The sequence below is a fragment of the Heteronotia binoei genome, chromosome 3, assembly GCF_032191835.1.
Source record: "Heteronotia binoei isolate CCM8104 ecotype False Entrance Well chromosome 3, APGP_CSIRO_Hbin_v1, whole genome shotgun sequence".
Classification (NCBI taxonomy): Eukaryota; Metazoa; Chordata; class Lepidosauria; order Squamata; family Gekkonidae; genus Heteronotia; species Heteronotia binoei.
Genome location: NC_083225.1, coordinates 82375635 through 82389288, shown reverse-complemented (window position 1 = coordinate 82389288; position 13654 = coordinate 82375635). Strand labels below are relative to the sequence as shown.

Genomic DNA, 13654 nt, shown 5'->3' with positions numbered 1-13654 from the left:
TCTTACCCAATGATTGTGAGCAGATAGTCAAGTTTTCTGTTGTTAATAGTGAAAAACAGAGCTCTGCAAAAACATTTAGGGAAGTTCTTGTTTTGTGCAGATTCTTCCTGGAGTGGGGTTTGATTTGTATAGGAGGGGAAAGTTTTTTAGCCACTTCAGGCCACCTTGAGTATATCAACCATGCAGCTGAAATCAGACTTCTAAATAATCTTTCACCTTTCACTTGTGGCAAACAAGGGCTGCCTCCAGGCTATCTTGCTGTGGAAAATGTTTGTAAACTGGAATGAAAACTTGCTTCTTTCCATTTTCTTTTGTGCAAGCTGTCAATGTGTGCAATACAGGAAAATGTTAACTTCAATAACACTAAAACTTTTTGTTGGCTAGTTGGTTTTGATTTTTATTTGTTTGTGTGTATAGTTATTTTTGTTGGGCTTATTTAGAAGCAGTTCCTTAAATGATATTGCATCTGAAAAAAATGAGGTGTAATGCAAGAAAGCTTATGCTCCTGTTTACTATGTAGTATGTAAATGGCCATTAATTGCAGCTGGTTAGGCTACACAAAAAGCAGTTTGCATGAGTGTTATACATCTGTGAGCACAGAGATATTGAAGGAAAGGATTCAGTATCTGGGATCAGGTGGGGCACCTGACCTTGGTTCTGATACCAGCCTTGATATTATTCAGAGACATCTCTTAGAGACTCTAGATGGTTGCCTCGCTGGTGCACCTGCCAGTCAGACAGATCTCACCAGCTCCAACTAGCTGTTAGAGATACACATCCCTGGGTGCGATGTAGTTCAGAAAAGGGAAAGCCCACCTGGAAAAACTGTAGACTAGTACAGCCAGAGGAGGATAGTCCCAACAGTTTGCAGGGGTGAGGCATGCAGGGGCTGTGAGGGACTATATAATCCCTCATAATTTTGGGCTGAGGAGGAGATCGTTGGGGCTGCTTCTATTCCCAAGGCTAGATAGAGCACACAAGTGGTAGAGAAAAGAGTGTCCTGACAGGAGAAGAAGGTCAAAGTGGACCTGTGAACCCCTTCCCTTCACATCTGAGACCTTGGGGATCTGGATGAAGGAGAAGAGGAGGACTTGGTGGATGTAGAGGTGCACAAAATAAAATTGCCAAAGCCAAAGGTATACATGGAAATGCCTGGTTGGGGTCATTACAGTGAGTTTCCCTGATAATATTAAGAATCAGTGAAACTCAACTTCCTCCCTCCCTCCCTGTTCTTTTCTGTTCTTCTTTTCTGTTCTTCTTTTGTTTTGGTGCTTACCAGCACAGCAGCACACACTTCTCTTTTTCTTTGATTTCACTGGTTTTCCAGACAGTGGCATGCCTCCCTTCTAATTAAATCCTTGCAGAGAAGGAGAACAGAGTACTTCCAGCCAATCAACTTTGGAGACAAGCTGCAGAGAGCTGCTGTTTTCCTTCACTCTCTTCTTTGTGGAACGCAAAGCCCTTTTGTTCTTTGTAAATACTATGACTGGGAAAATAGAGACCTGGGGGAAGCTTGTTCAGAGACCTCTAGAATTTGAATTCTTGATCTGATTTGCTTGAAATTTGGGGATTCTTTAGAAGACAGGCAGCACCCACTACCCTGTAATTTTACTGTCTCTTGGTTGAAATACAGCCACTCCAACATCCCTGAAAGTCCCATAGGAAATAACACCAGATTGATGGGAGGGGAGTTCTGCAAAGGAAGGATATACTAAAATGAACAACAAGATCACCTTTGGCAGGTGCACCAGCGAGGCCACCATGGGCCTGAACACCCATTTGATATAATGGGAACCATGAATGGCAATTGACTTGCATGGGCTCATTTGGAATATATTATAGAGCACAGAAGTTGCAATGAAAAATATGGAAATAATTTAAAGAAACCTGTCCTGAGCCTGGAATGACATGCTTACAGTGGAATGACAGTCCCATGGACCATATAAACTCCTTGGGACTGGAATGGTAGCCTCTAGAGCACTGATTCCAGTTCTAGGGGCTATCATTTCACTCTGAGTGCTGTCATTCCCAATCCCAGAGCATTTTATCTGGGCCCAGTTACTGTCATTCTACTCTGAAGGCTGTATTTCCAGGCCCAATGTAGATTTCTCATAATCTGTTCCACATTTCAGTTACAACTCTCTATGCTGTAATTTATTTTAATGAAACCAATGCAAGTCAACTAGCATTCCTGACTTCTGTTATATACCACCGTATCCTTTTATATTTATACACACACACACACCTACATATATAGTATCAGGTGAACAGCCTCTCCCATTGTTCCCAATAGGCATTCTTGTCATTCATTTTAGCAGATTCCCATGATCAAAGACTGACACAAAGCATTGGTGGTGTGTGTGTAAAGGAAGCCTCTTTTACTTTGTGAAAGGAAACAAACAGACCACAACAAAGAAGGATGACAAATGCAGAGTTTTTAGTGAAAAGGCAATGGGTGTTTTCGCACTGACCTTAATCAGCAGCGACGCCCCTCTTCACCGCGCAGGATCGGCGCGGATTTCGCACTAATTGCTGCGGAGCACCCGGAAGAGCCGGAAAGTCCCACGGATTTTGCGGCGCAAATGGAAACTGGTTTTTGGCGGTTTCCGTTTGTGCCGCAAAAGCCGTGGGACTTTCCGGCTCTTCCGGGTGCTCCGCGGCAATTAGTGCGAAATCCGCGCCGATCCTGCGCGGTGAAGAGGGGCGTCGCTTCTGATTAAGGTCAGTGCAAAAACACCCAATGTTTTTATTGTCAGTAATAGTAAAAGTAAGAAAATGCAGACAGAATTTTTCTTTAAAAATGCCATGGTCACCCAGAGCTTTCCAGCTATTGGCATTTGAGGAATCAATAGCAAGAAATGAATCTGTGCTGAGAAGCATTTACTTCAGGGGTCTATAAAACTGAACCCATTGGACCACATGAAACTTGGACTGTCTTTAGATTACAAATCTGTTGTTTGCAGATTTGGTGGCATTATAAACAACTTCCCTAGACTATCATATACACTCCCATCTTTGAAAATAATGGTCCTGAACTCTGGAACCACATAGATTTGAATCTCAAACCAGTAATGTCCTACCCAGAAATCAACAGTTGTAGTAACCCCCCTGCTCAGATCCAGAATTATAGCAATTTTTTTCCTTAGCACACACCCCTAATTGAATGTTACGTTATCTGACTCAGCCACTGAACATTACCATGTCTGGACAAATCACAATTCTACGGCCAACCTTTGCCACAGCAATCCCCACTCCTCACTTCCATGTATCTTGTTTTGTTATCAGGGGAAAAACAAGAAGTGTTGTGTTTTTTTTTCAAATGACAAAGGTAGGGTAAGAAAAAGGGAGTTATGGAAAGGCCATCCTGCTGAAGGTGGGGAACGCTATTTCCAAGGCAATTAGGTGAAAAACTTCAAAGATGTGGCATGGTGAATTTCTAAGGTAGTCATTGTCCTATGTGTCATCCATAAACCTACTGACCTCAACCCAAGGTGACCTCTGATGGTTAAACTAATTTGCAAACATTTTATTCTTGTGTAATCATCAGCTTTCAATGAAGATGAAAAGATTAGATACAATGCATAGTCTTGTGTTTATAATATTGTTCCACTCAGCAATGAAGCTCACTGGTTGACCTTGAGATCAGTAACTCTTTTACAGCCTAACCTGCTATGAGGTTGTTTTGAGGATAAAAGTTGGTAACTGAGCTCTGTAGAAGAAGGGTGGAATAAAAATATCATCAATGAACAACCTGATATAACTTACAATCAAAGCAAAGTTAGCAAGCTTGACAAGCTCACAATGGTATCCAAAGATTATTTACTAGTTTACTCAGAATTATACATTTACACCTTTCAGATGATTTATTTTTTTTAAAATTCACCAGTAGTTGCCTGTTCCATTGAAAACCTCGCATGACCCTGTTCCAGAAATTTCTAACCATCTAACACTGTTTTATCAGTAGATTCACACTGTGCAGTAAGGAACATGCTGTCCTGAAATGTATTTTTAAAAGTGTAGCAGGATAAGTATAAGACTAAGCCTTGGTATTCAATGTGACTTCCAATCTCAACAAACCTATTATCTAAAGTTTTAATTATTTTTATTTTGAGTAATTATTTGATTGAAGTACCTGTACAACAAACAAAGACAGAGGGGTTGGGGGGGGAGAGTCTATAGTAATATTACTGATTCTGAGAAAAGTACAAAAATGATACTGAGATTATTTGTCAAGAATGGTTACAGCTTTGTATGCATTGTCTTCAGTTAAGAGAGGGAAGCCAGTGATTATCTTTTTAATCTAATTCTTGTGAACACTGAATAATGAGTAGTGCTTTTCAAGTGACAGATGTACTTATGCCAAGTACCATGGACACTATGTTCCTTTATAAAGAATATTGAAAGTTTCACTTCCAACATTTAATACATTTCATTAACTTTGAACTAACTTGGGGTTGAATTCAGCAATCTGTGAGTGGAAAGGAAAATATACTTAGTGCAGTTCTGCATGTGCAAGCAGTAGTATAACTGGCAGCAACATATACTGCTTTAATATAATTTTAAACAAAATAACTGCATACATATAGAGCAATGGAATGTACAACAACTTGTACAATTTCATTTAGTTTAGTTCTGAAATTGTATCAAAATAAATACTTTGTGCTATGTTTGCACATGTGAAAAAGATAATGGAGATACAATCATGGTCAATCAGTGCAAACAGATTGCAAGAATTAATTTGAGCACTTCTGCCTGCGCACTTCTATACTTGGTGTGGATGCAGATATATTCTGTTAAGATCTAATTCTTGGTTCCGCCCCCCCCCCCCCCCCCCCAGTGTTAAAACAGTTAACTTGATTCTGTGCTGATCATTACTGATCTTTTCTGGGTTGATCTGCCCTGTCTATCCCTTTCTCAACAGCTCCTGTATTGTCAGTATGTCTGAGGAAAGTTTTGTTGTGTTACTTCATGGCTCAGCAATCAAGACCTAGTGGTTAGAAAGATAATGGGGCAGAAAGAGAGAATGGCTTTTCTTGAATTGGAAAAAAATAAGCAACGAAATCAGCAATTAGGAAATGTTAAAAGTAGGGCTATATTTTAATAGATCTCGGGAATACCATAAAAGTGTCCCTATCTTACAATAATTATTTATCAGTGCATGCAAACATTTTGGCCTGTTCATAAACATTGTCCCTTCTAGTTTCTGTACTTGATTTCATTTCCCCTTAATGATGTTATTACATAGTCAGAACTGACAGGCTTTGGGTCATCATAATATTAGCCTGTTCTCTAAGTGATCCTGGATTGGCTAGCCTCCAGAAAGCATTACCATCACACTAAGTGGACTTTGTTTGGCCTCTGATATAGTTACATCACAAAATGTGATTGCCTATATAGCACTGTTATGTCACTCAAGATTCATATGTGTTTAATAATAGGAGAGAGAGAAAGGTGAGTAAAAGAAATATGCTTAGGTTAACACATATCAAGTATTTTAGTGTGAAGATATGCTACCTAAAGCAGCTTTTCTTAGAGCCAAGCTCAGTTTTCAGGTGTTAATAGTCATATATTTTTAATTATTGTCACCACAAAATCCAGCCTTTACCTGTTCACAGTTTCTTGTAATTTTGTTAAAGCTATGAAAAAATGTCATGGCTTATAAATAAATATGGTGGCAATCCAGGTGCTATCACCAAAACAAAAAGCTAACTTGTAACCTTCACCTAACTTCTCCCCAAAAGCAGCTGCCCATGAAGCTGCCTTATTTGAAACTACCAAGGTCAGTTGAGGTCAATGCTATATACTCATCCCACGCAGGGTTGTTGTGAGGGTGAAGAGGAGGTGGGAACACTGGAAGCAGTGAGACCACTGGGGGAAGAGAGGTGGGGTAGAAGGGAGGTAAAGAAAGAAATTACTGTGGTCATCAAGATCAGTTGGTTTGGGCCAACCAAGTCATGCAGCCAAGAGGTGGCACTTTTGCAGGGCAGAACATGCCAAACCCTTACCCAGCAGGGAGACAGAAGTGTGCTTGAGGGCCCTGGTACTGGAAAGTGGCAGCTCCTCTCTGGAGTGGGGCTTGGAGGAGGAGGAGCCAGGTGACCACAGCAGGGCTTCTCAGAGCTGCCAGTCCCAGGTAGGGGGGGCACCAGCTGAAGAGAGGTGCTGTTGTAACGTACTCAAGGCGGAGACGAGAGTAGGGCAACATAGTTTATTAGGAGCACGTTGCAAGAGAGCGAACACGCGGGCCGGGCCCCGCTTATATACAAACCCCGGTTCAGCCTACTGGACAGGTCAGGCCAATAGCGGCCTGTTGAACTTCCCGCCGCTGCTGGTCGGGGCGGAGCTCGTCGTGCCTTGCGCTGGGCGTCCAGCCACCTGGTCGCCGTCGCGCAAGGCCTGACGCGCTGCCGATACACTACACCCCTCCCCTCCTAGTGAATGCACATAGTCTTGAAGATAAGCTGGGGGTCGCCGTTCCCTGGTGGACCGGCGTAGGGTTTCCGGGGGGACCTCGGCTGGTGGTTCCGCTGGTGTCGGCCGTGGCTGCTGGTCCGATTCTGCCGGTCTATCGGTTGCTGCCGGCCCGGCCGCTTCCGGTGTCGGGCTATCCGGTGGGGGGGCTGTGTCCTCCGGTTGAGCCCTGGACGGCTCCTCCTCGGGTTTCCCTTCTTCCCACCCCATTGGTTCCTCCGGTATTGTGCAGCGGCGTATTTGGTCGATGTGTCGCCTCACTACCTGGCCCCCCTCTGTGGATATGTCGTAGTGGCGGGAACCCGTGACCCTCAGTACTCGTCCCGCCACCCACTCGGGGCCCCTGGCATAGTTTCGTGTGTACACCGGATCGCCCGCGAAGAACCCCCGGGCTGCGTCCCTGACCTCCGGGTCCCCGCGAACGTCTGAAGCCCTGTCTGGGTGCAGCCTGTCGAGTCGTGTAATGAGCTTGCGGCCCATTAGGAGTTCTGCGGGGCTCACCCCTGTGGCAGGGTTGGGAATCACCCAGTTGTCGAATAGGAAGGCCGCTAGCCGGTGTTCCCAATCTCCCTGTACTATCCGGCTTAAGGCCTCCTTTGTCGTGCGCACCATGCGCTCGGCTTGGCCGTTGGTGGCCGGATGGAACGGGGCGGACCGTATGTGTTTGATGAGGTACCTCTGGAGGAATGCCTGGAATTCCCCCGAGGTAAACGCCGCCCCGTTATCCGAGACGATGGTGTCCGGGATGCCGTGGGTGCATAATGCCCTGCGTAGGGCCCGGATGGCAGAGGCTGAGGATGTGGATGCTATGGGAAAAACCTCCAGCCATTTGGTGTAGGCGTCCACGAGAATCAGGAAGATTTGCCCCTGAAAGGGGCCGGCGAAGTCGAGGTGAAGCCTCGACCACGGCTTCCTGGAGGATTCCCAACGTGTGGCCGGCGCTCTAGGCAGATCGGGCCTCGACTCTTGGCAGGCCTGGCACCCCCGCACCCAGCTCTCGATTTCCCCGTCCATCCCCGGCCACCATACGTAGCTTCTGGCTAGGGCCTTCATGCGAACTATGCCGGGGTGGGTCTCATGTAGGGACTCTAGTACCCGCTTTTGTAACTGGGGCGGCACCACCACCCTGCTTCCCCATAAGAGACACCCTTTGTGGGTCGTCAGTTCCTCCCTCCTGGTCTTGTAGGGTTTGAATTCCTCCCCCATGTTCCCCTCCGGCCACCCCCTCACCACCCAGTCGAGCACCCGTGCCAGTATCTTGTGCTTCTGAGTGGCCTTGGCGACCTCCGCCGCGTGTAGGGGTTGTTCCGGGAGGCTTTCCACTAGCATGATGTGGTGTGCGGGGGCTGGGTCTGGACCCTCCTCGGGCAGCGGCAACCTACTGAGGGCGTCTGCGTGGCCCATGCATTTGCCTGCCCGGTGGACCAGCGTGTACATGTAGGAGTTCAGGAACTGGTTCCACCGCAGTACCCTCTGGGACAGGATTTGGGGGGTCTGGCGGTCCGGCGCTAGAAGACCCAAGAGCGGTTTGTGGTCGGTGGCGATCGTAAACCTCCGCCCATAAAGATAATCATTGAACTTGTGGACCCCCGCTACTATGGCCAGCGCCTCCTTATCGATCTGCGCGTAATTTCGCTCCGCCTGCGTGAGGGTGCGAGAGTAATATGCTACTGGCACCTCCCTCCCGTCCGGGAGTTGGTGCCCGAGGACGGCGCCCACCCCGTATGGCGATGCGTCGCAAGCCAGTATGACTGGGAGGTTCTCGTCAAAGTGGTGGAGCACCGCATTGGAAATCAGCGTATCTTTCACCGCCTGAAACGCGGCGGCTTGGCGTTTGCCCCAGACCCAAGGGGCGTTTTTGTCGAGCAGCCTGTGTAGGGGTTCCGCCAGGGCTGCCTTGTGTGGGAGGAACGTGTGGTAAAAATTTAATAGGCCCAAGAAGCTTTGGAGTTCGGCCTTGCATTTTGGGGCTGGGGCCTGAACAATGGCTCGTGTTTTCTCCTCCGTTGGGTGGATCCCTGCTGCGTCTACCGTGAACCCCAGGAACTCCACTCGCGGGACGCCCAGTAAGCACTTTTCCCGCTTATCCTTGAGCCCCGCCGACTGGAACCGACGGAGTACTTCTCGGAGGCGGTTGTTGAATTCCTCTGGGTCCGGGGCGGCGATTAGAACATCGTCAAAAAACGGTTGGACTCCGGGGATTCCTTTAAGGAGAGCATCCATTATGCTTTGGAAAATCCCCGGAGCCACGCTCACCCCGAACTGTAGCCTCCGCACCCTGAAAGCCCCCCTGTGCGTAACTATAGTTTGGGCCTCTGCAGTTTTTTCGTCTACCGGGAGCTGTTGATAGGCCTGCGCCAGGTCCAGCTTCCCAAAGATTTTAGACCCGGCTAGGGCCGCCAGGACGTGGCTTACTACCGGGACTGGGTACGGATTGTCTTGAAGTGCCCTGTTTATGGTGCATTTATAGTCGGCGCATATGCGCACCTCTCCGTTGGGCTTGACCGGTGTGACTATTGGGGTCTCCCACGTGGCGTACTCTACTGGCTCTAGTACCCCCTGGGCCGTTAATCGGTCCAGTTCCGCCTCAATCTTAGGCTTGAGCGCGAACGGCACCCGCCTGGCCTTGAGCCTGATGGGTTGGACTGTGGGGTCCAGCGGTATGGAGATGGCCGGCCCCTTGTAACTACCCAGGGACCCATCGAACACATCGGGGAACTCTCGGCATACGTCCCCGACCCCGCTGGTGGATAGGATTTGCCCCACCCCCTCCAACCGTATTCCCAGGGGTTTAAACCACACCAGCCCCAGCAGGGTGGTAAGCTGGCGCTTGACCACCAAAATGTCCAACCGCCCCTTGAAGGACCCCCGCTCGACATTCACCCAGGCCCACCCCGCGGTCTGGACCGGGTTCTTCTGGAAGTCTCTTAGAACAAAGTCCGCTGGTCTTGTCTGAAACCACCTCCCGGGGCACAGGTCCCTCAGGGTCTCCTCCGATATAATCGAAATGGAGGAACCCGAGTCCACCTCCATTTTGCATGGAGCGCCCTCTATGCGGACCGCCATTTTGATTTTGTTGGGGACGCATGGGGGCAAGTTCAGTACCTGTAGGGAGGTGGATGCCGTGGAGTGGTAGTCTGTCGACTCTTGGTGCGTTGCTGGCCTTCGCCGGCCCGTTCTGGCCCGGCAGGCCCTCGCGATGTGCCCGGTCTTTCCGCAGCTCCGGCAGTCCCAGGTCCTGTATTGGCAGTCCCGCCTGTCGTGGGGGCCCCCGCAACGGGCACACTTGGGGGCCGGCGGTCTTTCCGCCGATGGGGCCCGTTCGGCCGCTCGGGCGCGCTGCGAAGCTCGGTGGGGCGGGCCGGCTGGTGGCCGGCGCAGCTGGTGGGCTTCCCCCTCCTCTGGGCGATCCTGGTCCAGGTCCTCGTGGTGCACGGCGTCCTGTCGACCCCTGGGGAAGGTCTTCGAAGTCCGCTCGAACGCCACAGCCTCGCTGAAGGCGCTCTGTAGGGTGAGCTCTTCCTTGGCGAAGAGCTTCTGCTGGAGCCTCTCGTCGCGGAGACCCCACGTGTAGCGATCGGCCAGGGTTTCTTCCAGCTGGGGGAAGTTGCAGTTCCCGGCGATCTTGCGGAGAGCCGCCAGGTAGTCGGCGGCCGATTCCCCCGCTGCCTGGTCCCGTCTGTGGAACAGGAACCGACGGGCCACCCTCGACGGCCGTGGCAAGAAATGACCGGTGAGGAGCCTGATGATCTCCTCGTAGGACTTCTCCGTGAGGCGGGCGGGAGCCGAGAGACCCTTGGCGATCTCGAACGTGGCTGGCCCGCAGACGCTTAGGAGAACGTCCCTCTTCGTGCCGGCGTCGGTGACCTTGTTGGCCCTGAGGTAGAACTCGACCCGCTCCGCGTAGGACTCCCAGCCCTCGGGATTGGCGGGGTCGAATGTCTCGATGTAGCCGCCCTGGGTGGCCATGGTGGTGGGTGGTTGCCCTCGATCTCCGTCGTAGCCGATGAGGCTAGAATCCCACCTTCATCGCCAGTGTAACGTACTGAAGGCGGAGACGAGAGTAGGGCAACATAGTTTATTAGGAGCACGTTGCAAGAGAGCGAACACGCGGGCCGGGCCCCGCTTATATACAAACCCCGGTTCAGCCTACTGGACAGGTCAGGCCAATAGCGGCCTGTTGAACTTCCCGCCGCTGCTGGTCGGGGCGGAGCTCGTCGTGCCTTGCGCTGGGCGTCCAGCCACCTGGTCGCCATCGCGCAAGGCCTGACGCGCTGCCGATACACTACAGCTGTGTGCAGAGGGCCTGACTGCAGCCCACACGGGAACCTGCTCTGTCCTCCAGTCAGAGGACGCCTTTGTTGGAGAGCATCAGGGTTGCCTGGGGGGTGGCTGAGCAGCTGGCTGGGCTGGCTTTTCTCAACTTTGCTTCGTCTGGGGGGCTTTTTTGCCTGAGGACTGTGGGCAAGGAGAAGGGAGCCAAGGAGAGGCTGCTGGCTGGCACAGGGTCTGGCCACCCCTCCCAGGTTGGGTGAGCCCCTGCTGAGCCCAAGGGTGGCACAGGACAGGAAGTTGCTGAGAAAGTTTTTAAAGGCCAAGCGGCACAGGTCCCCAGGCTTCTTCTGGAACAGGCTGTGGCTGCACAGCTCCTGAGGCTCTTCCAGCTCAAACAGCTGTTGCCCGCATGTGCCCGCTTCAGCCTGTCTGGCAACACCACCAATCACTACCTTGGGTGTCAAGCTATTGGATCTCAAAAATAACCATCTTTGATTTGAAACAAAGTATGATTTATTCGATAGTCCAGAGCTGAGCTGAAGATTGGAACTGATACATAGTAACAGTGAAAGGCATACTTAAGGTGACACATCAAAGCGTTCTCTAAACAAAGCTACATTCTCTAAACAATGCTACATTCACGTGTGAAGATTCACATGGCCATCCCTTATCTCTTTGTGGTTTCCTTCCTTGGGGGGCCAGTCCTGGAAACTTTCCCTGGAGGCACTTTATCTTCAAAGCGAATTCCTGCATTTGTTAGTAAAAGCGAGAGGAACAAACTACCCCCTAAATATTCCCATCTAGGCTTTGGTTAGTGACATACATAAAACTTCCCAGATACATTCAATTGCAATATTTCATTAGCATCAGGTTAATGAAAGTAAGAAAGATTCACATAGCTTGACACTGGGAGGCAACTCAGCAGGCAGCAGAGCAGCAGCAGCACTAACCCTGGGAAGCTACCCGGGAAGCTGAGAGCCACGTAGGGGAGGGGAGGGGGCACCCAATGATGCCCTGTAGATGAGGTGTCACCCCAGGTGGCTACCTACCTCACCTATTCCCAAGTGCCGGCCATGGCTGCTTGCTCCTGTTCAGCAGCAGCCCCCCTATGACAATCAGTATGATTTAGCAGTTGCCAACTCCAGGTTGGGAAATTCCTGTTGAGGAGTGGAGCCTGGAGAGGATGGGTTTAAGGAGGGGTGGGATCTCAGACAGGCACCCTCCAAACAAGCCATTTCCTCTTGGGGAAGCACTGTTGCCACTCTCCAGGTGAGGGCTGGAAATCACTCAGAACTGCAACTGCTCTCCAGATGCCAGAGATCAGCTCCCTTTGAGGTCGGGGGAGTGAATGCCTTCACTTGGGTGGGTGGGAAGACAGCAAGGGTGGGGCAGCACTCACCCAAAGCCTCTTTCTAGACCCCATTGTATTTTTCTTCACAACAGGCCTTATTTCCAGTATAACAGAATGAACATACAACATAATGCTAATTCACTGCTCACCTATATGTATCCATTTCATTGTATCTGAAGAAGTGTGTGCACACACAAAAGCTTATACCTTGAATAAAACTTTGTTAGTCTTAAAGATGCCACTAGATATGAACTGTAATTATTCAGCAAGCAAGCAGGGGGAATATCTGAAAAAAAGAAAGACATGCCAGACTTTTGAGACCAGTTTTGTAGAAGAAAAGTGACATCTGGTCTTTATAAACTGCTAATGGAATAGCAGCCCCATGGAGCAGAGTGGTAAAGCTACAGTATGGCAGTCCTAAGCTCTGCTCAGGACCTGAGTGTGATCCCGGTGGAAGCTGGGTTCAGGTAGCCGGCTCAAGGTTGACTCAGCATTCCATCCTTCCAAGGTCGGTAAAATAAGTACCCAACTTGCTGGAGTGAAAGTGTAGATGACTGGGGAAGGCAACGGCAAACCACTCATTAAATAGTCTACCGTAAAAATGCCGTGATGCGATGTCACCCCAGAGTCAGAAACGACTGGTGCTTGCACAGGAGAGTACCTTTACCTTTAATGGGATATAGTTAGTTATCCTCTGTTGTATAATGAAAGTACAGGATTGGACTCTCAGCAAACAAGGCTGAACTCCAGTATGCTTGAACATAACCATGGTTGTATGCAGGTAGAGCAGGAAGGTTAATCCTGTAGAACTTTCCAAGCAGATCTTGTTCCAAGGGTGGAATGACAGCTCCTGTGATTGAAATCAGTGCTCTGCACCTGCAATCACATTTATACATATAAATGTATATGTGATTTGTGTTATCCTAAAATATAAACTATGGAGAAAGAGGCAACTACTATATATAAAATTCAAAGTGAGACAAGTCTCCAAGTAGACAAATTAAGTTGTCGTATCATAGATCAGGCAATGTAATTTACTATACTAATTTTAGGATTAGTTTGACTATGGCACTGCTCAGATGTTGTAACATTTAATGCTGGATTTTTAAGGAATACTTTAAATCAGGTAAAGAATGAACCATAAAGAGCCTTAGAGACACAGGGATTTAATTGTTCCTTAAGGACTACCATTTTAATCCATGTCCTGAAGACTATTTATATCTCCCTTATGAGAGTTTGTTTTATAAACAGATCTTTTATCCCTCTCACTTATTGAAATGGATTATCTAAAACGGACTGTGATGACAGTAATGAAAGAAGATCTCTTGGGAAAGATAATGCGATCAGGAGGTCCCTTAGGCCTCAGAATGGAAAACTGCCCTTAGAGAGTGGTTGAACTTAGTTTTATAGTCTTCTACTCACCAAACAATTACTAAATGTTTGCTTTGGTTCTTTGGGGGTAGTTTAAATATTCAAAATATGTTTGTGCTCATTTCCTTTTTAAAAGCAAAATGGCTGGCAAAAAGAGGCGTTTATCTTATAAAAAGGTGGTTGTAC

General features: G+C 48.8%; 1 protein-coding gene across 3 annotated transcripts in view; it reads left to right on the top strand.

The window, feature by feature from the left end:
- DMD (dystrophin) overlaps positions 1-13654 on the top strand; it is a 1885017-nt gene that overhangs the window by 795041 nt on the left and 1076322 nt on the right. The window contains exon 1 of one of the 3 annotated variants that reach the window (XM_060234099.1): positions 13594-13644. The exons of the other annotated variants lie outside the window; for them this stretch is intronic. Coding sequence (XP_060090082.1) covers positions 13609-13644 — 36 coding nt within the window. The 5' untranslated portion in view covers positions 13594-13608. Of the gene's footprint in view, positions 1-13593; positions 13645-13654 lie in introns of those variants that run through there. 3 annotated transcript variants of the gene reach the window in all.